Source organism: Oryza sativa, chromosome 1, assembly GCF_034140825.1.
Source record: "Oryza sativa Japonica Group chromosome 1, ASM3414082v1".
NCBI classification, from domain to species: domain Eukaryota; kingdom Viridiplantae; phylum Streptophyta; class Magnoliopsida; order Poales; family Poaceae; genus Oryza; species Oryza sativa.
The window spans coordinates 36,321,904-36,345,219 of record NC_089035.1 but is presented as its reverse complement, the minus strand read 5'-3'; the positions used below and the strand labels follow the sequence as shown (position 1 = coordinate 36,345,219).

Sequence of the window (23,316 nt, the reverse complement as noted above, 5' to 3'; positions counted from 1 at the left end):
GATGTAATTGTAGCGTAACTTTGGTATACTTTTTATAAGTACTGATTCATTTATCTAAGACTCCTAATGAGAAACCAACCCACACCAATGATCTTTGTCGATGTTGTATGGGCCTGGCGATTTGTGGTGATTAAGTTTGTAACTTTGTATCCTATAGTCCCGAAATTTGATGGTTTTCGCCTCTGTTTTATGGCGAGATATTTGTAGATACTTCCTCCGTTTCACAATGTAAGTCATTCTAATATTTCCCACGTTCATGTTGTTGTTAATGAATCTAGATAGATATATATGTCTGGATTCACTAACATCAATATGAATGTGGGAAATGCTAGAATGACTTACATTGTAAAACGGAGGGAGTAGATCCTTATGAGGCACTTTGATTTTTTTTAGTAAAACTTTTTAAAATTTGTCCAAGTTAATAAAAAACATAGTAATATTTACAACACACAACAAACATATTATCAAAATATATTCACCGTTTCATTAAATTAAACTAATTTATTGTTGTAGATGTTTCCAAATTTTCTATAATTTTGGTTAAAAGTGAAAAAAAAATTACTATAAAAAAGTCTAAATGTCTTATAATATAAAATGGAGGGGCTACTTGCAGTCATTTGATAGAAAAACAGGGGAATAAATCTTACATGTTTTAGACTATCTAATTGGCTTCAAGATTTGTGTGCGAGATCTTTGTTCTCTAGCTCGCGATATGTCGATTCTCCCACAGTGAGAACGATGGTGACCCCCTAACAGTTAATAACAGTAGAGGTGGTAGGGGTACGAAGGGGGAGGGGGACCCTTGGTTTAAAGGGAGGTCGAGATGGTGTTTGGCGACGGGTGGTGGATAAGGGGTCGACAAGGCAGTGGCGATACTTCTGAAGCCGTAGGTGGGCAGTGACGGGGAATATTGGCCGAATGGTTACATGGTGATGATGAATCAACAGTAGGATCGGTTAGAGATGAGGGAGATTGGCAAAGTAGAGGTACCTCACCGAATATCAGGAAGAATATGCTAATTAGTTAGGTGGAGATGGAGAAGATCAATGGCGTAGGTAACCTTGTTGGAGATCGCCAGGAGTGGAGGTTGGGAATGACTTGCCTCACTGGTAAGAACGAGTCGCAGGTGAAGATTAGGCTTATATCTTTAGGTCCTCTTTATTTAGGCTTATTAGACGATTTATAAAAAAATCTAAGTCTAAGCAACAAGGCAAGTTTTTTTGTTTGGCTCTTTTAAAACCATAAACCACGATTACACCGTTATGTTAAAAAGTTATGTCAGAGTAACCTATTGGGCTAATGCAAGATGAGATAGGATTACACCATTAAATTTAAGGTTTAAAAGCCAATGACTTATAAACCATATAAGAAAAAATCGACTTAAAACATAAACCTAAACAAAAGGCTAATAAGTGTGTGTAAGAGTTAGTTTAGCCCATTGAATCTTTTTTTTTTAGCGGGGATAGCCCATTGAATCTTTGATACAGAGCGATGGGAAGACTATATATACGAGAGAATTTTTTTTAATAGTTGTATAGACAGCACCTTGTTTTATTGTATTATTCCTGGTAGGAGGAAAGGTGTTTCTGATTAACGAGCGCGGCCACGTTGTGACGTGAACCCATGTTCAGCAAAATGGAGCAATGGACAGCTGATTTTTTCTGACTTTCTTTAGGTGAAGCAAGCGAAAAGTATGCCGTTTGAGCATTTCAGCTGATACGTACGTTGCGCATCCTAATGATAAATGCCAGGGTTATATCAATCATGCAATACCTAATAGCCCAGCTATCAGCCTATCTGAATCTTCTAAGACAATAAAAGCCTTCTATTAGAGAATGAGAGCTGATGTAAGACCATTAGAAATATTCCGGTTTTGCAACTAATGGAATTGCCCCGGTGCAGATGTCTATCCTCTTGATCCTTCTAACGTCTTGTTGTATTCTTAATGCAGTGATTTGAAACTTTAAAATGAAGATTTTTTTAAAGTGTGTTCAACTATATTGTGGGGAAAATGTATGGTGCTTTTCTCATGGCAACATATAAGTAACACTTTCCTTGTTCTGAGACAACAAGCAACATCTTTGATTTTCAGGCATCCATAACGAGCAATAATGGTTGTCAAGCGAAAAAAAGGAGTAGAGTTTATTTCTAAGCATATGTAGTATTACACAACCTTAGAGCACTAAGGCTGTGTTTCAATACCAGGAGTTCCCAACTCCCTCCTCTCATTTTCCGCGCACACGCTTTTCAAATTACTAAACGGTATGTTTTTTTTTAAAAAAACGTTTATATATGAAAGTTGCTTTTTTTAAAAAAATCATATTGATATATTTTTGAAAAAAATTTAGCTGATACTTAATTAATCACACGCTAATGGACACTTCATTTTCCGTGCGTGGGTGATGGGTTCCCAACACCCACCACCCCATCACCCACTACCGAACACACCCTAAGATTATGTATTTCGGTGTGAGTTCCCAACTTCATCTTTCGTATTTTACGCGCAGGTTTTTCAAACTGATAAACGGTGTATTTTTTGAAAAAAAGTCTACATAAAAGTTGCTTTAAAAATTACATTAATCATTTTAAGCTATTTTAGTTAATAACCATTTAATCATGTGATGATTAATTAATCCCTCCGTTTTCCGGGGAGAAGCTGGGAACTTCTCCAAACTGATAATCAGTGCTAAGGGTGATGGTAGTGTCTCACTCTCATCCCAGCGTAGTAAAGTGTATTTCATGAAGTAGTAAATATATCTCCCTTTACTAAATAATCGGATGCTGGTAAATGGTAATGCACGAAACACTAAAATGATAGTGCATTTTAACTGCTTTTTTCTAGTCTACTTAAATTCATCCGTTTTTTCTGTGTTAACAAATTTGTATATCCCAGCATAAATTAAGTAAGCTGATATCCCAGCATAAATTTGTATAACAAAAAATACATCGGAAAATTAAGTAAGCTGATATCTTACTAAGCAAAGGTGAACGGTTAAGCACATCAAACCCATAAAAACCCATCTTTTTCCTTAAGATCATTGACTAATCAACTATATTTCTGTGCTGAAAAGAGCTGGCATTATTTCGTTAGTGTGTGGTAAGTTCTAAAAAAAAGTTTGCGTGTAATATCGCACGCTAGGACCCATTTGAATCACATGAATGAAAAAAAATAGAAAAAACGTAGGATTTTATTCTATGAAAAATAATTCTACAGAGTCCTTAGAAATAAAGGATTATTTCCTACCAATTCTTTTGAAATTACTATGGAATAGACATTGTTTGAGTAATTTTGGAGGAAAATAAGCATGAGATCTCACATCATGTTTATTTTTCTTCGTGTGTCTAAAAATTCCTGTGTTTTTTCTGTGTGCTAATAAAACGACGGTTGGTGACTTTCCTGTGTTTCAAAGTATCATAGGAATCCAATAAGTATGACATTATATTCCTACGTTTTTCCTATTCCTGTGTTTTCTCAATCATGCGTTTTAAAGGGGTCCTTAACAGGAATGCAAATACAAAACACTGTAAAACATAGGAATGACAATGTTGACCGCAGGAAATACACCAAAATCAGATGAGAAAGATATATTTAAAGGAAATTTTTCAAGATGTTGAATATCTTACTAATTTTCCTCCAAAATTTCTATAGGATCATTCATTCTATAGAAATTTCAAAAGATATGATATGATTCAATCCAATGTTTTAAAGGTCTTCACAAGAAGTTTTTATAGGATTAAAATCCTCCAAAATTCTTATACTTTTTCTACATATTAAGGGCCCCTTTGAATCGTAGGAATGAAAAAACAGAGGAATAGGAAAAACACAGGATTCTGACAGGAATACAATTGTAAAACAGAGGATTGCAAAACACAGGAAAAACACAGGAATGGCCGTTTGATTGGACCACAGGAAAAACGCAGGAATCAGATGAGAGAGATAGACTCAGAGGAAATGTTCCAAGAGGTTAGACCTCTTGCTAACTTTCCTCCAAAATGTGCATAGGATTACCCATTCCATAGGAATTTTAAAGGATTGGATAGGATTCAATCCTTTGTCTCAAAGGCCTTCATAAGATTTTTTTTCCATAGGATTGAAATCCTCCAAAATTCCTACATTTTTCCTACAAATCAAAGGGGCCCTAAAGGGGCCTAATACTATTGAGTTGCCTTTGCGTATAAACTATTGTTCAGAAGTCTCTTGGCATTGTGTGTCTAGCCGTATAGTCTAGAGTACATTTTTCCAGCCATGCTACTGCATAAAGCATACTGTAGCATCCCAGGCTCCCAGTAGACCCAGTCCCAATCATGCAAAGTCTGATCCAACGGTCCAAAGAGTTCTATGGCACAAACACTGTAGCTCTCTGTGTATAGTTGATCGTACAGAGGATCCCTGTGGCCTTGCCCGTGGAGTCATGGACAACCAACCCTCGTCTCTTCAATAATCAATACTACTACTACCATCTCTTTTATTCTTTTGTTGTTACAAAATCGATTGCACTTACGATCGTGCGACGTTCGGTTGCTCACCCACTTCAAGTCTGCGCAGTTCATTCTTAGGTGGTGTTTGGATGTTATGACTTAATTTTAGTCTCTATATTTAGACACTAATTTAAAGTATTAAATATATACTATTTACCAAACTAATTATATAAATGAAAGCTAATTTGCGAGATAAATTTTTTAAGCCTAATTAATCCATAATTAGAGAATATTTACTGTAGCATCACATAGGCTAATCATAGATTAATTAGACTCAATAGATTCGTCTCGCGAATTAGTCCAAGATTATAGATGGGTTTTATTAATAGTCCACGTTTAATATTTATAATTTATATCCAAACATCCGATGTGATAGGGAGTTAAAAGTTTTAGTCCCATCTAAAGGTCTTACCACGGTACAATAATTTCTGATCGGAAAAGCGACGCCCGGCACCCGTACCAAGTCACTGACCATGCATCAACAAGCAATCATGAGAGCATTGGTGTCTTGGTGATTAGAGATGTGTAGTCTCACAATAATGAAAGGATCAAACCACCACGCAGTACCTCAGTGTCGTGATAAGTACATTGTACATATATCAATGAATACATACAAATATACAACTAGTAGTAGCAGATTAATGTACTACTCACTCCGCTGCAAAGTGCAAGGTGGAAAGTATGTATGGCCAAGATTCTACGCGGAGAGGCCATAATCTACCATTCTACCCCCAATGATTAGCCACCTGGGTTAGTGCATGTGACTACACAAACACAAAAACATAATAGTAGCAGTGTTCAAGATGACATGTGAGCACAGCTGAACATACGGTATTTGACTGGACAGAAAAAGCTCTCGCCTCGGCGCTCGGTGATCAGCACGTTCTCATGAACCTTTCACCGCGGCGGCGCGGTGAGAGTTTACAGATGGCACTATCAATCCATCGCGCCCTCAATCTCACTGTGGCAATCAACAAAGCTGCAGGTTGCAGGCAAAGGCAGAGCCTTTCGCTCGCGTACGGGTGAAAAGGCAGCGGCGCGCCGGGGTGAAAAGGCGGCCGGAGACGGCTGCCCAAACTGGCACTCGGCACGTGCAAGGGCACCAAGAACCGAGGCCAAATAGGCCATGGCCGCTCCCCACCCAAGATCCAAGACACCGCACAAAGGCTGGCATGCACACAGACACAGGAATAGTAGGAGTAGAGGAGTAAAAAAGAAAAAAAAAACCCCGAAAGAACTCGATCCAAGTAACGGATCTCATCTCGTTGGCGGCTTTGCACTGTCACTGACACCAACGCTATTTTAATCGCATGATTGAATATTGATGTGCCATCGCCACCCATTTGCAGCTTGTTTTATACCGCTCCCCCTTCGACCGGAACATGGGTGGCAAAAACCTGCAAAAAGTTACTCCTACAAACGACGAGAGCAGTTTGCGGTTGCTCATCAGCTTTGTCCCTGCTCTGTAAAAACCGCCGAGCATCGCCTTTTTTCCAGCTCTGCAAGACCACAAACGTTTTTGCATCTACGGGTACACTCGCACTTAATCAAAGGCTTAAACGCCTCATTTAACACGGCATTAACGGCAAGTAGGGTATACTACCAGCCCCGCCCCCCCACGTAACAGACCCAAAGGACTAGACTCCTATCTATATTTTACATGTGGACCACGTATACTTGGGGGAGGTCAGGTCTACAGGTGTCGTGTCACGGCTTGTGTACGAGCCGGTGTAGTCGTACTCGTACCTGCCACCGGTTAGGCATGCACGGCCCGCACGGCGCCGTCCCGGCTCGTACAAGCAACGGAAAAAAAAAACCCGCCGCTGACGTGTGGGCCACCACCGCGCCGTCCCGTCCCGTCCCGCCCACGGCGAGGTGGGGCCCACCTGTCATGGACCAGCAGCAGCTGGGGGGATTCGCTCGCCTTCCGCCTCCATAAGAGGCGACAGCGACACGCCTCTCCGCTGTCACGGTGCGGTGAGCCGGTGACCGCGGCGACGGAGAGAGAGAGAGAGAGGAGGAGTTCGTAGAATCGTACTAGAGGAAGAGGAGGGAACGAACGGCTCGTCGTCGTCGTGGGGCCCGGTGCTGCTGCTGCTGCTGCTGCTCGCGGTGGTCCCCACGCGGTCAGAGGGGGGCGCGGGGGGGCCCACGTAACGGCTGGTGGTGGTGAGGAGGAGGAGGAGGAGGGCGGGGTCGTCGTCGTCCGGGGTGGTGGTGGCCGCGACCGCGAGAGCGAATCAATTCTGCGTGCTGCCGATAAAAGCCAAAGCGGCGGCGCCTTTCGACGGGGCGAGGAAAGTAAAAAAAAAAAAAGGAGAGAAGAAAAAAAAACAGGTTGGGTTATCCACCATTTCCGCCTCTGTGAGTGTTGAGATTTCTTTTTTCTTTTCCGTCTCTTCCGCTTAAGATGGCTGGGGTCGTTGATTTGATCTGACCCGTAGTAGAAGCAGGGGGAGGGACGGTGGGCGGTGGCTTGGGAGGGAGGCAGGGGCGGGGCGGCTCGAGTTAGGTTTCTTGGCGGCTTCAGTTGGGCGAGGAAGGTGAGCGGCTTTCGGTGGTTGGTTGCTTTGAGGTGAAAGCTCTCTCGCCTTTTCTCACTGTAAAAAACGGCATCTTTCTTTTGGGGTTTTGCGTTGCGTCCCCCGGTTTTGGCGTTCTTCCTGGCTGCGCGCTTTCCGTGGCTCCGCTCCAGGTGAATCCAGGGTTAATTTCGCTGCGCATTTGTGATGGGATTTGGCCGCAGGTGGCGAGGGTTTGTTTCGGGGGTGGGGGATTTTGTCAGTCTGGGTTGGTGTTTGATCCTTTTGGTTTGAGAGGTTTTGCCGCTGCCAGATTGATCGAGCGAGGAAGGAGAACACGCGGAACTAGGATAATTTAGTGGTCAAAGTTTTGCCCTTTTTTGTGAGAAAGGTAGTAAGTTGTGGTGGAGTTTGGCGACTGACGTTAATCGTCTAGCTCCAAACCATGGAGTTCGGTTCCTTGCTTCTTTTTTTACTCTGATCGGTTTAAGGCTTTTGCGTGCTCCTTTTTTGTCAATTTTTGGTGGCCATGCTGATTTTCTGGTAAAATTAAATCTTTGATTTTACGAGTGGGGATACTTGACCGGTTGGGTTTGAGGCAGTATCATAATACTGGCAGAACTTCTGATCTTTAACACATCTTACTAAAAACCCTCTTTTCTGTGCGCGACCATGTCGAACTTTTTAATTCTGCAGAAAACCATAGATTTTACTGGTGGTTATATGATTTCAGCTGATCTTTTACAGCCATTCGTGTCCTGAACCTTTGGTGTCTGCTCTGATGCTTTCAGGCTTTAGCTGAAGACACAATAAAGGAACACCAAAAAAATGGGTAAGAAAGGAAATTGGTTCAGTGCTGTCAAGAAAGTCTTCAGCTCATCCGATCCAGATGGGAGGGAAGCTAAGGTATGCCAAAACTTATCTGCTTCCTCAATAAATCGCTATACTTGTCATAAAAATTCTCCTTGCTTCAATATATATCTTTTGATTACCATGAAGATCGAGAAGGCGGACAAGTCGAGATCCAGGAGGAAATGGCCATTTGGAAAGTCTAAGAAGTCTGATCCTTGGACCTCAACAGTGGCAGTGCCTACCTCTACAGCACCGCCTCCACAGCCGCCACCGCCACCGCCAACACACCCTATCCAGCCACAGCCTGAGGAGATCAAAGATGTCAAGGCTGTTGAAACTGACAGTGAACAGAACAAGCATGCGTACTCTGTTGCACTTGCCTCTGCTGTTGCTGCAGAAGCTGCTGCCGTCGCTGCCCAGGCCGCTGCTGAGGTGGTCCGCCTCACAACAGCCACCACGGCTGTGCCGAAATCGCCTGTTAGTTCAAAGGATGAGCTTGCCGCTATCAAGATTCAGACTGCCTTCAGGGGTTATCTGGTAACCAACTGCACTTGTAGTATAATTGTGTTCGTCCTTGTCACCCATGTTTACGTCTTTTCACTAAGAATACACCCAAAAAATGATTATATCTTGTTATTTGTGCGGGTCACTGTCTTGGGCATTTATTTTTCATTCCTGAGCATGCACTTTAGCTAACAGCCTGCTAATATTAAGTGTTTGTAAGATATCTAATTTGGTTGGTAGAAAATTGCTGTCAGATGCATCATTTTCTGCTTTGTCCATTTTGGTAACACCGTCAATATTGTGTTCTGCTGGTCAAAATGAAACATACATTAGTCTGACGTTTGATGTTTCCAGACTCCAGTGTTGTTACACATCACAATATGTTGGTGTTGATATAATAGCTATAAAAATCAAAGTGAAGCAAGACAAGATACTTCCATTGGGACTTGATGAGCTTTAAATCTTTGTTAAGTTCTGTTTTATTTATGTGACATTAAGTGGCTACTTATTTTACAGAACTAATATTATTTCAGGCAAGAAGAGCGCTGCGAGCACTTAGAGGGCTAGTTAGATTGAAGTCGCTGGTTGATGGAAACGCCGTCAAACGACAAACTGCGCACACCTTGCATTGCACACAAACCATGACCAGAGTTCAAACTCAAATATACTCTAGAAGGGTGAAGATGGAGGAGGAAAAACAGGCTCTTCAAAGGCAGCTACAATTAAAGCATCAGAGGGAACTTGAGAAAATGAAGGTAAGCACTCCGTAATCCTTCCAAGATCCTATAGATTCTTTTATCGGTATTTTTTCTTCTTTACAGTCTACAAGCATAAATCACTTATGGAGCCTACTTGAGCCATTCCATATTCTATACTTTTATTTATGGAATAGAAGAAACATAAACCATAGCAAAAATTACTGTTGCATGATAGTAGAGTTTTATGTAACCTTAAAAGTTCTGCTATAATAGAATGAGCTGATTCTGATATATAGCAGGTTTCTAACAATACTATGCTATTTTATTTCATTGACAGATTGATGAAGATTGGGATCATAGCCATCAGTCCAAGGAGCAGGTTGAGACCAGCCTAATGATGAAACAAGAAGCTGCGCTAAGGCGGGAAAGAGCTCTTGCCTATGCATTTTCTCACCAGGCAAGTTTCCTCTTTGAATTACTCACTTTTCTTGTTATTTTCCTCCTTATTCTTACCTATTGTAGCTTTAAGTGATATCTCGATAGATGTAATTGTATATCTCGTTACTAAAAAAAGCCCCTTCTCTGTTTTGACTCCTGCAGTGGAAGAATTCTGGCCGAACTATAACACCTACCTTCACGGATCAAGGGAATCCTAACTGGGGATGGAGCTGGATGGAACGCTGGATGACATCAAGGCCTTGGGAGAGCCGAGTGATATCAGATAAGGATCCTAAGGACCATTATTCAACAAAGAATCCCAGCACTAGCGCTTCTCGTACTTATGTACCCCGCGCAATCTCAATCCAGAGACCTGCAACACCAAACAAGTCAAGCCGTCCACCAAGTCGGCAATCGCCATCAACTCCCCCGTCAAGGGTCCCCTCAGTTACCGGAAAGATCAGACCAGCAAGTCCACGGGATAGCTGGCTATATAAGGAGGATGACTTGAGGAGCATCACAAGCATACGCTCTGAACGCCCAAGGAGGCAGAGCACAGGTGGTGCCTCTGTTCGGGATGATGCGAGCCTAACAAGCACACCAGCTCTCCCCAGCTACATGCAGTCCACAGAGTCTGCAAGGGCGAAGTCTCGGTACCGCAGTCTATTGACTGACAGGTTTGAGGTTCCTGAGAGAGTACCCCTGGTCCATTCTTCAATAAAGAAGCGCTTATCCTTCCCAGTCGCAGACAAACCAAATGGTGAGCATGCAGATAAGCTGATGGAAAGAGGGAGGCGTCATTCAGACCCTCCTAAGGTGGATCCTGCCTCACTGAAGGATGTTCCGGTTTCATAATTCAGTCATATTATCAGAGCTTATTATTGTTAGGTTGCTTTTCTTCCTTTGTGTATTTTCTAATTTAGATTGCATTCTCGAGAGTCGAGGTTGAACCCTCCGTGAAAATGTATGATTTGTCAGGGTTGATTTGAGACAATTCTAACTGTTTACAGGCAGTTTTTTTCCTGATGATTGTTGTGTGTGAAGAGTAAGAAAAAGAAAATGAAGCGGTGGAAAAAAATGGTGGTGTGTTCTAATATTGTGTGTGCTTCTCTTCCAATGTACAATACTCCATGAACTATGGGTTGACCTATTAATTGTAAGACATGGGTTTTTCTGGTTATGAAATATGTGTGCCCGATGTGCTGACCCAGTTGGCTATGGAAACTATGGAACTGTGATTCCAGTTCTTTTTTCAGTGACTTAAGAGTTTATGCTAAAAAGGTTTACATGCTAGCAGTGCAGCGAGATTATGTAACATTGACATCTTCACTTGATGCATGCCCATATACCAAAAATGCGATTGTTGAATGTGATAGTGCTGCTAGCAGTGCAGCGAGATTATGTAACATTGACATCTTCACTTGATGCATACTCATATACCAAAAATGCGATTGCTGAATGTGATAGTGCCAAATATATATGTCGTATGGATGATGAATGCTTGCTACCACCTTTTATTTGTATCCAGAGAACATAAGATCTTAATTGCACTGTACTTGTGGACTGTGAGTTTGCGCCAACTGACAATTTTGTTTGGGGTTTGTACATGTACTAGTACCTAGCATTATTACAAGATTATACTCCATGGTGGACTGGGAATCTGTGAGTTGCAGCAGGCAAATTAATTAAGAGGGACTCATTGTGCAGAAAAAGAAAGAACAGGACAGTATTTCTAACTTGCATTCAAAGAAGAAGAGAAATCCAGGTAATGCAGAGTAATGCCAGTTATCTTATCTACTGTATTGGCTGTCTCTGTGAAACGACAAAAGGCACAATGCTTTGGTAACACTGTTAACAAACGACAAGGGCAAACGATCAGGATTTCAGAATGCTGTATTCCCAACGATCAGCACGCCGCATGCGCATGCTCTTGCAATCATGCTTGCTTGGCTAGTACTCCAAATAACTCAGCCGACAGACGCATTGCTTACACACGTCGTAACAGTTCAGCTAGATGCTTGTCCTATATAGGACACTAGTACTTGTCTATCGTTCTTGGTAGATTCTGCTGGTTTTGGTACCTGAACATCTCCATACCCATATCAATGTATTCAGGTACGCCGATTATTTGGTTGGTAGTAGTATCGGTGGCCGACTTAAACTAGAAACATGCACAAGGCACTTACTAATCATTTGTCGAAAGAAAAGTCTTTTGCTTCGCTGAAAGCACCATTCTTCTCCAAGTAAGTTTAATAGCAGAGTTAACTATTGTCTATAAGCTCTTACACGTAGTATACTGCAGCTAACATCTAGGAGTACAATAGTTTGTCTACAAAGCTGTCTCCAATTTTTATCCTCCCCTCTCTTTCTTCAGTTCCTCTATTTCATTCACCTCTTTTGGATCGCCTGCAAGATTGACTCTTGCATAAAAGCATGCTCTCTCTTTTTCTCGTCTCTCTTCTCCATATTTGAGAAGAAAAAAAAAAGTAAGCAAGCTTGTAGCTTGCTATTGTACTTGCTCTCAGTTTTTCTTCATTTTGGTTGCAGGATTGGAATTCCCTTCCCCTTCTGAAACCAGCATAAACCAATGATACTTTTCTTTTTGACACAAAATAACTAGCAAGAGCATTGGATGCTGATGCTCTCTAACAAAACAAAAACATAGCATAAACTCTGCCCATAGATATAGCTCAATGCCCAATATTGGGCCTAACTTCCACAGAACTAGGCCCTGGGCTCAATCAGCCTATTTGCTAGGCCTTTGGGCCCAATTAGCCCGTGCTTGTACGGCCCAACCAGTTCACCACCCACCGATAAATGGCCCGACCCGCGACCGCGCGAGCGAGCGAGGCGAGCGAGCGAGCTCACTGTTGCCTGCGTCGTCGTCCTCGGCTCGGCTCCTCCCTTCCCTCGCGGATCTGAGGTACGCGCGCACCCGACCTCCTCCCTTCTCCCCGTCGCGTTCGCCTTCTCTCCATTCCGGATTCTCCCTGGGAGCCCTAGGGTTTGATTCGGGTTGGTTTTCTCCGCCCGCGCGCGGGTGCTGCCTGCGGTGCGGGGCGCGAGGATCTGATCGGGACTCGTGCCTTCCGCCATCGACGCGCCGCAGTGACGGAGCCGCCTGGTCGGTCGCGCCACCCGGAGGCCGGATCCGCAGGGCGCTGGCCTTGTTGATTCATTTCGCTGGGTGCGTTTGCCTGTCGGAATCTCTCGGGTTGGAGTCCAGGCTCGTGTTGGGAGTGCCGGTGGGGTTTGCACGAGTTCTTCGTAGCGTCTCTTAATTGCTTAGAAAATTTAGTTTGTGCGCCACCGGGGCGTTCCGTTTGTCTGGATGGTCGGTTTACGTGTGCAGTATGAGGATCGTCCGATAGTGTGCGTTTTTGCGAGGAGTGTTGCATGCCAAGCAGTTTGGTTGTGAGATTTTCTTCCTGTGATTCAGTACTTTGTGAGTCTGGATCTCTGGATATACGCACGTTATGCTTAGAATTTCTGCACTAGTTGGACGTTGCTTAATTAGGAAAACTAGCTTGAGCCTTACGTTGTTTCAATTAGGCATTGATATCATATTTTTTCTGTTACGTGGGTTTGTATTATGTGATTTTTTTTAACATGGTTGTTATAAATCTATGAAAGTTTGTATTTTTTTCATCACATCGGATGTAGTAACGTCTAGTGGTATGCTGATTGATGCCTATCCATCATCAGCAATTTATGCTATATAAATTCCTAATAACCAGTATTCCCAAATATGTCTGATTTCATCTGTGTTCACGATGGTCACTAACTTCATGCAGTTTTTCCTTGTTATTGTGTTTTAGTAACTTTGATTGGCCTCAATTGGATCTTGAACTTTTGATGCAATTCAAGTGTGCTGGTTTTTATTTAGTTTATGCATCACAACAGCGGCAGTATTCTCTGGTCATTAATAAAGTTTGTTAAATCCTGTTGGACATGTGACGCAAAAGCATAAGAAACATTGTACTTATTGACAAACTCATTATTTATGTTTTCTGTGGTTATGCATCTGCAGTGTTGACAAATTTATTTTGTTCAGTTGTCTCGCATGGATCGATTGCTTTGGAACTCATTACTTTCCGTCTTGCAGTTCTATATCTTGTCAACTTGGATTTGGTAATCCCTGGAACTAAAAAGGCCATTCAAAATGGTATGGCTGGTTTATTCGAATTGCTCATTTGCAATGTTACTGTGTTGTAAATTGATTCAGGAAAGGACATTTAGTAAGGGCATCACAGCAAAGGAATGAGCATTATCCTTGTTTCATTTTAAACTGTTGCATTTTTTTGCTCTATTAAGAAGAGTGATTGTTTCTTTTATACACATACAGGTGGTTCTTGCAGCTTCTATTATATCGAAGTCTGGAAAAGGTGAGTTTGTTGAAAATTTCCAATTCACAGTATCTTTTGTTATTGATTTATTTATTGGATTCACAACTTTCTCGAACAATTGACTTGTTGGATTCACAATTCTCTAATGGGATGTCCTCTTATATTAGCTCTTGCAGCCCAAAAAAGGGGCAATACAATTTTGCTAACAATAGCAATTAACATCCTTTTCTTATACGCAAGTACACCAATTCTATCCAAGTAACAACACTAAAATGGCTTTTATATGCACAAGTTTTGGTCTTTAGAATTTTTGCATTTTGTAGTCTGTTTATGTCTACACTTATAATGTTATGAACAAGAAATTTGTCATTTTTTGATTTCAGCTCTTGTTTCGAGACAATTTGTTGACATGTCCCGGATAAGGATCGATGGGCTGCTTGCAGCATTTCCGAAGCTGGTCGGAAGTGGAAAGCAACATACTTATGTTGAGACTGAAAATGTTCGTTATGTCTATCAACCAATTGAAGCACTGTATTTGCTTCTCATCACAAATAAGCAAAGTAACATTCTTGAAGATCTGGATACTTTAAGGCTACTCTCCAAGCTTGTATCCTACCATCAGTTGTGCTATATTTCTATTCTCAAACGCTAAATTATTTCTTTAAAAAAATGTAGCTATTTCAGAAAGATTAAAAAAAAGGCTGTAGCTCCGCATTCAATAGTTTTATCACAATGAAAAATTCGAACTTATATTCTTTTTGGCAAGGAGAAAAGGGCAGTATTAAGTGTAACTGCAGAACAACTTCACTTTGGAACAAAGATCAACAGAGTAGTCACCACTAACCTGATAAACCCTATTTCTTGTTGCTGACGACATAGTTAGTATTTGCCTTTTGTGCATACCAATTCAATGCAGTGATTTCCTTGAACGTCTACAAAGATACCTGAATATGCTCCCTCTTTGGATGAAGAGGGTGTCTGTAAGGCAGCATTCGAGCTTCTGTTTGCCTTTATTGAAGCCATTTCTCTTGGAAACAAAGAGAACGTAACTGTTGCACAAGTTAAACAATACTGTGAAATGGAGAGCCATGAAGAAAAGCTGCACAAGCTGGTTATGCAAAGCAAAATAAATGAAACTAAGGATGTCATGAGGAGGAAAGTCACTGAGATTGAGAAAAGCAAGGTTTGTGCTACCTATACTCAAATATAGAGCATGTAGTTATCTGGTTCAGTGTAGTTACATCTCAGTATCACATGGAACCTTAGATCTTAAATGTTGCAAACTGTATCTACGAACACATAGGAAATATATGCTAAAAATTAATGTTGAAGGCGTAGTGAACCAGTAACTGCATAGCTTTATTTTTCATCTTTATATAAGTTGGTAAAATCTGTTGAAATATGCAGACTGATAGAGGGAAGCCTGACAAGGGAGGATTTGGATCCTTGAGAACTCCAAACAGCTTCAGTGACATGGGCATTAGAGGTGGTGGTCCAGGGGGCGATCCTATATTTGGTGATATGGACTCGTTCACCCACAAGGCCAAAGGTTTGTACTCAAACAAATGCCTTACATGTGGAAATGGAAATATTATTTAGCATTTCCTTTTGGAGTCCTATCAAGGAAGCTGACTAGACTTGTAATATTCCTGTAACAATAAATTTTCCTGAGCATTGGTAACCAAAACTAGTAGTAAATATTTTATGGCAGTTCTTTTAGCCTGTTCATACATACACCTAATGATTTAGGGAGAGAATCATCCATGCAGCATAAGATAGGATTTCAACCAGTTATTTTAAATTATATTTCCGTGCTCCTATGATTTGGATTAGGTTCTACCCAGGATCTTGATACTGAGTTAGACAACCTTTCTTTCTTATGTGAGACAAACAATATTGTACTTGTACTAATGTGCTTTTTAAGTTTGTCAGTTGTGACATGCCAGAAAGTAATACACATAACTATTTGCCAAATTGCAGGGCAAATGTGCATCTTACACATTGTTCATCTAACACCGTAGCTCATAAATAAAATCACTTAATTGTGCAATAGTTTGTTGATTTGTTCGAAAGTAGTGATGGGTTCTGCCACAACAAAAGTACCAACGAAATGGCTAGTGGTTCAAGAAAGAAATACCTGCATCCACAATTCCACATGTATTTTAACTCAATTTATTGAGACCTCTTTTGACTTGAGTAAAGTCGATTCTCTAGGGTAATGGTGTGGCTAGTGGATATAGGATGGTTAATTTTGGTTGGTGGTGTTATGACTATCTAGATGCTGTTTTATCTTGACGGCTGGCATATGTACAGGCCGCCCATCTGCTCCTGCTCCTGCATCTGCTTCTACTAAAGTTCCTGGTGGTATGAAATTAAGCAAAGCACAGAAGACAAACCAGTTCCTTGAGTCTTTGAAAGCTGAAGGAGAAGTCATTTTGGAGGACACTCAACCAAGTGCAACTCAATCAAGGTCATCATATATCCCACCAAGCGATCCTATCACAGTGACAATTGAAGAGAAGCTCAATGTCACTGTTAAAAGGGATGGGGGAGTTAGCAATTTTGATATTCAAGGAACCCTGGCTCTCCAAATTCTGAATGACACTGATGGTTTTATTCAGTTACAGGTTATTTTCTATATATGGTGTCTGGATCTTTTAGTCTGATTATGCCCTTGTTTGGAATCAACACAATCTATTAGTTTGTTTTTAATGAGAATTTGCATGAAGCTTCTGCTTGCATCTATTAACTAATTGCACAGCTTTATACAACTCAAACCCCATTTCTGAATATTTGTTGAAATTACTACTGTTTTGAATATCTTCAGATAATTCGTAGGCCATGAGAACCAAGCTTCTTTGAGAATTGTTGTTCTGCACCGCTTTCCATAAATCAGACCTTTGAGAACCAAGCTCTTTTGGTCTGAACAATTGCATTCATCACAAATTAATTGTTAAATTCTTGTTTGTTCCTAATTAGATTATACAAGTTGCTATAGAACTCAGGGATTTCCTGACATCGGCAAGTTAATATTTACCTGAATCACTTACCTGCAAAACTCTTTTGACTAATGGTATTATCTAAATTTAGTTTTAATCAGGAGTTACTAAATCTTCAAATATTTGGTGTGCTCGACAGATTGAGAACCAAGATGTACCTGGCCTTAACTTCAAGACACACCCCAATATCAACAAAGAGTTATTCAACAGTCAACAAATTGTGGGGGCAAAAGATCCAAACAGGCCTTTCCCCAGTGGTCAAAATGAAACACCGTTGGTGAAATGGAGAATCCAGGAGTTGAATGAGTCATCTCTTCCATTGGCAGGTAAAAAGAACTGTTTGCTTAAAGTTGTTTGCTAAGTTGCACATGTATAACCTGGTTTTGCCAATTGCAGTGAACTGTTGGCCTTCGGTGTCCGGAAATGAAACCTATGTGAACATTGAATATGAAGCTTCAGAGATGTTTGATTTGCACAATGTTGTCATCTCTATCCCTCTCCCCGCACTTAGGGAGGCTCCAGGTGTTAGGCAGATAGACGGAGAATGGAGGTAATGTTTCTTGGCCCATGTCTTGTCTTAATTGTCTGGTACCATGCATAAGGGCAGTCCCAACCCTCCACCTAGGATGGTGTCTATGGCATTAACTACATTGCCATATAGGACTTTTAGCTTATGTGGCACTATATTAATTAAGAGAGAGTAAAGAGAGGAAGAAACTAGGTCTCATGCAAGACACAGCTTCAACATGAGAACCTATGCACTAGACACTATCAAGTTTTGCATTGGGACAGAATAGTGTTTTCATAATAGATGAAGAATAAATATGATTGGTAGAGAAGAGAGATGATACATTTATTAATGGCCCACTTTAAGAAATCATGGGTTGTGGAGTGTAGTTTCTATTGTGATGTCTTATTGATATGACATCATAGACACTGTTTATGGACACTATGGGTTGGGACTGCTCTAATGCTATTAACTGTTAATTTTGAAGTTTAACATTGCACCTAAATGGAAAGAAAAGATCGTGCAAAAGTTTTCATTGAGCATTTAAAGTTTAGGTTACTAGTGAAAGGTGGAGCTCGTTAACAAATACTTTTTGCTGCCAAAGAACTATTTGGAGTATTGGACATTAACTGCACGTTGACAAAAGTCTTGGTGTTTATGTTAACAAATAGTAAATGCAAATAAATATCTAGCCTGGCTTTGCTTTCTCGTGTTATACATTGCATTATAGTATAATTAGAGCTTTAGAATAATTTGTGATGTGGCTCATGTTTTTGTTTGAAAATGATTTTTTTATGGAAGTTTCTTCTGATCACCTGCCAAGCTGATCTTTAGCTGCATAGCTTCATTACTTTCATTCATTTATTCATTTCTTGTCTTTACATCCAGGTATGACTCAAGAAATTCAGTGTTGGAGTGGTCCATTATTCTTGTTGATCAATCAAACCGCAGGTACAAGAAGTATATGTTTTCTCAACATTATCCTCTTTTCTAGTATCGCACAGTTTTCCCTCCACGGTGTCCATGCTAACTTTATTTTTTCATTTGAAGTGGTTCTTTGGAGTTCACTGTCCCTGCAGCTGATCCATCAACATTCTTCCCGATATCTGTTGGGTTTTCTGCATCAAATACATTTAGTGATTTGAAGGTTGGTTATTATATCCCACTGTGTCATACATGCATACTTTCTGATTTTCCTTCTTTACCATAGTTGCCTGATTATTGAGCGGACCATACTTACATGCATACAGAGCAATTTGACACAATCAGGCACTTCAAAATATCTTGGAGGATTGAATTTTTCATGGGCATTTTGCTGTATCACATCATTTTTACTAGCCTTTCGCTGAGTTGAAATTAGTTGACTTTACAGCTACCATTGTTCATGAAGCTTTCATGGCATCTTTCATGGTGATGGTTGTGTGTATTCTGTTTTGAATTAATAATGATTCTTAGTCAATGAACTTTCTGCTGAAAACTTTGTATGTTTGTTGTTTGACCTTCCCAACCTCATCCAACTTTCTTTAGAACACTACCCCTTGTGCGATCAGATCTGAGAATCTCGACCCATGGTCTGTAGATTAAACTCCTTTCCATGCATCAAGTCTTTTAGCCACTTGACGCCTAATTTGCTCTGGGAAGGTTGCATGGCCACCCACTTAGCATTTTACACCAAGTAGTGGGGGTGTCCTTTCCTGGTTTTTTAGGAAAATGGTATACATGCATTTAAAGATACAAAAGTTCAGCGATATCTAACTCTGGATATCTCCAGTTCTCCACCATTCTATAGTAGAATGTTATTCTAAAACTGACTTTTAAGGAACAGCAGTTCTAATCCTGAAAAATTAGCAGTTTTTTTCCCTATAGAATAATCATTGAAAATTTATAGCAGTTCTAATGCTGAAATTTATTTATGGGCTTTCGAATGTTTTTTTGAACTGATTGCATTATGACACTGTTAGCCCGGAGAAAACAGTCAGGAACATAGCATGCCGTTCCTCTTTGGCTTAGTCAGTCCAACTTTCTATATTTGGTGTTTTTCTAGTTGAATTTATGTTCTTGCGTTGCAAATTCTTGTTTCAGGTGACCGCCATCCGTCCGCTGAGGGAAGGTAGCCCACCAAAGTTTTCTCAGAGGAATCGATTGGTTACTTATAACTACCAAGTGGTTTGACGCGCAAATTAAAGTTAGTTTGTTCCAGTCAAGTAATTGCGCACATTTGCAGTACATAGGAGCTTCTGATTTTCTGCCAAGCTTAGATAGCTTGCTCAGTGAGTTGTCCCGACGTGGATAAATATGTGGTATACGTAATGCATGCTGTTTTTCCTTTACACTGTAAAATGTTACCCCAAAGTTATGCTTTTTACTGGAGTGTTACAGAATTGTTTTTTAAGAATGGAATATAAAAATACGAAGAGTTCATCCTATCCTTTGCCGTTTGCTGTTGTTGTGTCTTCTCGTAATGGAGACGGACTTAACCAGGGGCAACCGCCTGTTTTGACCTCTTTTCAGTTGCCTCCATTTGCTGGAGGGAAACGGATTTATCTGGTTTTGAGAAAAAGTAGGATTGGCTTGCCTTCATTATTCTTGGTTCTGGATCTTTACCGTTGTTTTGGTGCTAACGACTACAGTTTCTGGAACACTCACTACCACCCAAATTTCTCCCTGTCCAGAATTTGTAAGATCTGGACGTAGGCGCAGGCAGGCAATGCATGTGGCATGCATGAAATCATTATCGTGGCAAACGGGCTGCCATGCGTGCTGTTTGTGTCTAAGTTGCACTTTTGTAAACTTTTGCCAATGCTAATATGACTTGCCTGTATGTTCGGCTATTCCCAAGAGGAAGAACGAAGCGGAATACGAACGACGAGCGAGGCGTGAAGAGATGTGCATCCAGGGCCTATAATCTAGGTAAATTTTGGCGCTACCAATTTTTTTGGTAGGACAAAGTTAGCTACTCTATGTTTGGTTTAATACCAATATAAAGCCAAATATTAGTAGAACAAGCTGGGTGGCCCGCGCAATTGCGCGTCTAGCACCCAAACAAAATCATATATTTTTTTAGTATGATTTTACTTAAAATTTATTAAATAGCTATTTAGCTATCTCATTGTCCTAAGACTTTGAAAGACCAAACCTTATCATTCTCGTGTTTCTAATTACGTAGTTTTTAAAAGTCACACCAGTTACTACCCCTTATGTCATCTCCTTCTTTATTTGCTTGCTTGATCTACCACAATTTCTATTCATTTTTTTGGAACCTTTAAAAATTGGATTTTGTAGTTTTTAGAGTTTATTATCACGTTGGGTTTCTTTTAATAATTTCTAGATGTCCCGTCAAACGTTGCCATTATACTCCTCTACGGCCCGTCCACTGTCTCTTCTCTTTGTTGTCATTGAAATTTTAAAAATCGAACACAATTATCGTTTGGGTTCATTTTTTATTTTCTAGAAGTCCCACCAAACCATCAGCGGCTTTGCCATTATACTCCTCTACGGCTCGCCCGCTGCCTCCCTTCTTTATTGTCATTGAGATTTTTAAAATCGAACATGATTATCATTGTTTTTTTTTTACTTTTTAGAAGTTCCAAACCTTAAAAAAATGGACTTGTAGTTTTATTTTTTATAATTTTTAGAAGTCCCATCAAACGATGCCACTATGCCCCTCTACAGCCCGTCCGCCGCTAACTCTTTATTGTCATTGTGATTCTAAAAATCGAACATAACTATCGTTGAAATTCATTTTTTATTTTCTAGAAGTCCCGTCAACCGTCGGCGGCTCTGCAATTATACTCTTATACACCTCGCCCGCTGCTTCTCCTTTTTATTGTCATTGAGATTTTAAAAATTGAATATGGGGTTTGTTTTTTTTACTTTCTAGAAGTCCCGACAACCGCCTTACTCATTTGCTTCACGGCCTGCCTGACGTCACTCCTTTTAGTCGTTATTAGGATTCTATTTGGTGTTTTATTAGCAATTTTTATATCTCGTATCAACCGCCACCACTCTACTCCTTTATAGGCATGTTACTTAATTTATCTCGTCATGTGTTTTAAATGATCTTTTCTTTCAATAATCTTTATTTTTATCACAAATTTTAGTTATTTATAAATTGTATTCCTAATTTAAATCTTATTTTTCTTTTTATAATTTCAGATTTTTTTTAAAAAAATAGTTAATATCGTATTGTATTATTTTAATGTTTTTATTTTCAATTTCAGTTGTTTCAAAATTGTATTCCTACTTGAACTCTCTTTTAATTTTTCTAATTTTAGATATTATTTTATTTTTATTCTAAATTTAATTAATCTCGTATTGGGTTCTTACATGGATTCTTCTTTCAATATTGCTTATTTTTAATTTTGAATTTTAGCTAATTTTAAATTGTACTCCTACGTGAACTCTTCTTTTATTTTCTTTTGCTAATTTCGGATTTATTTATTTTTATTTCGAATTTTAATTAATCTCGTATTGGGTTCTTATATGGATTCTTCTTTTAATATTCCTTATTTTTAATTCCGAATTTCAGCTATTTTTAAATTGTATTCCTACTTGGACTCTCATTTTCTTTTCTAATTTTGGATTTTATTTTATTTTAATTTTGAATTTTGATTAATCTCATATTGGGTTCTTATATGGAAACTTATTTCAATATTCCTTATTTTTAATTCCGAATTTGAGCTATTTTTAAATTGTACTTCTACTTTTACTCTCCTTTCCTTTTCTAATTTTGGATTTTATTTTATTTTTATTTCGAATTTTGATTAATCTCGTATTGGGTTCTTATATGGAAACTTCTTCCAATATTGCTTATTTTTAATTTCGAATTTCAACCATTTTTAAATTGTACTTCTACTTGGACTCTCCTTTTTCTTTTTCTCTTTTTCTCCGATTAATGTGAGAATTTCTAGCTTCCACAGCGCACGTGGTGCCTCCTTTCAAAGCTATTTTAATAATATAACTACCATGGTGGCCCGCACAGATTACGCGGCTAGCATCATTATATTATCACATATATAATAGCATATATGTTTTCTCATTATATTATACTAATATATTAAAATGACAACATAATTTTAAATTTTGCAATAACTTTACAAAACTACTAATGTGAAATATCCATATTGTATTTTATATACGTGTTAGTTATTAATTATTTTTAATATCAAATTTTAGTTATTTGTAAATTATATATATTCCTATATGGACTCTAGACTCGTCTTTTAATATTTTTTTAATTCCAAAATTTCTGTAAATTGTATTTCTATATAGACTCTATGCTCTTCTTCCAATATTATTTATTTTTATTTCTGAATTTTTATTATTTCTAATTGTATTTCTATGTGGACTCTAAACTCATCTTTCAATATTCTTTAATTTTTAATTTCGAATTTCAGTTACTTCTAAATTGTATTCCTATATTGACTTTAAAATCTTCTTCCCATATTTTTTTAATTTTGAATTTTAGTTATTTGTAAATTGTATTTTTATACGGATTCTAAACTCTACTTTTAATTTTATTATGTTTACTCCAAATTTTAGTTAGTTTTAAAAATCCTATATGGACTCTATACTCTACTTCTAATATTCCTTATTTTTTAATTCCGAATTTCTATTCTTTTCTTAATTGTATTTCTATATGGACTCTATACTCTACTTCTAATATTCCTTATTTTTAATTCCGAATTTCAGTTATTTCCTAATTGTATTTCTATATGGACTATATACTCTACTTCTAATATTCCTTATTTTTAATTCCGAATTTTAGTTATTTCCTAATTATATTTCTATATGGACTCTATACTCTACTTCTAATATTCCTTATTTTTAATTCCGAATTTCAGTTATTTCCTAATTGTATTTTTATATGGACTCTAATCTCCTATTCTAATATTCCTTATTTTTTAATTCTGAATTTCAACTATTTCTAAATTTTATTTCTATATGGACTCTAGTCCCCTATTCTAATAT

The 23,316-nt window shown here is 39.1% G+C and overlaps 2 protein-coding genes across 10 annotated transcripts; both read left to right on the top strand.

The window, feature by feature from the left end:
- Window positions 1-6,445: 6,445 nt before the first annotated feature.
- LOC4327410 (protein IQ-DOMAIN 1) lies at window positions 6,446-10,699 on the top strand. 8 transcript variants are annotated; one of them, XM_066306986.1, is made up of 7 exons: window positions 6,446-6,843; window positions 6,933-7,022; window positions 7,793-7,907; window positions 8,001-8,390; window positions 8,891-9,112; window positions 9,393-9,512; window positions 9,656-10,678. In XM_066306986.1, the coding sequence occupies exons 3-7, from the start codon at window positions 7,830-7,832 to the stop codon at window positions 10,346-10,348; spliced, it is 1,503 nt and encodes a 500-aa protein (XP_066163083.1). In that variant the 5' UTR covers window positions 6,446-6,843; window positions 6,933-7,022; window positions 7,793-7,829; the 3' UTR covers window positions 10,349-10,678. The 8 variants fall into 8 exon arrangements, with proteins under 8 accessions (XP_066163083.1, XP_066163087.1, XP_015621418.1 ...); XM_066306990.1 differs by having other exon boundaries at window positions 6,933-7,054; NM_001409087.1 differs by having other exon boundaries at window positions 6,772-6,843; window positions 6,924-7,054; window positions 9,656-10,699.
- Window positions 10,700-12,336: 1,637 nt separating this feature from the next.
- On the top strand, window positions 12,337-19,772 carry LOC4327409 (coatomer subunit delta-3-like). 2 transcript variants are annotated; one of them, NM_001409089.1, is made up of 12 exons: window positions 12,337-12,416; window positions 13,599-13,658; window positions 13,839-13,878; window positions 14,223-14,446; window positions 14,780-15,022; window positions 15,247-15,388; window positions 16,153-16,466; window positions 16,978-17,164; window positions 17,235-17,388; window positions 18,235-18,297; window positions 18,397-18,493; window positions 19,429-19,772. In NM_001409089.1, the coding sequence occupies exons 2-12, from the start codon at window positions 13,656-13,658 to the stop codon at window positions 19,516-19,518; spliced, it is 1,557 nt and encodes a 518-aa protein (NP_001396018.1). In that variant the 5' UTR covers window positions 12,337-12,416; window positions 13,599-13,655; the 3' UTR covers window positions 19,519-19,772. The 2 variants fall into 2 exon arrangements, with proteins under 2 accessions (NP_001396018.1, XP_015650902.1); XM_015795416.3 differs by having other exon boundaries at window positions 12,337-12,680.
- The last annotated feature ends 3,544 nt before the right edge of the window (window positions 19,773-23,316 follow it).

Bases quoted from the DNA above. Each gene is read 5' to 3' on its own strand.
- LOC4327410 (NM_001409087.1), top strand. From the start codon at position 7,830: ATGGGTAAGAAAGGAAATTGGTTCAGTGCTGTCAAGAAAGTCTTCAGC. The intron at 7,908-8,000 runs GTATGCCAAAAC...ATTACCATGAAG, and splicing joins CAGATGGGAGGGAAGCTAAG to ATCGAGAAGGCGGACAAGTC. The intron at 9,113-9,392 runs GTAAGCACTCCG...TTTCATTGACAG, and splicing joins GGGAACTTGAGAAAATGAAG to ATTGATGAAGATTGGGATCA.
- LOC4327409 (NM_001409089.1), top strand. The intron at 15,389-16,152 runs GTTTGTACTCAA...GCATATGTACAG, and splicing joins GTTCACCCACAAGGCCAAAG to GCCGCCCATCTGCTCCTGCT. The intron at 16,467-16,977 runs GTTATTTTCTAT...TGTGCTCGACAG, and splicing joins ATGGTTTTATTCAGTTACAG to ATTGAGAACCAAGATGTACC.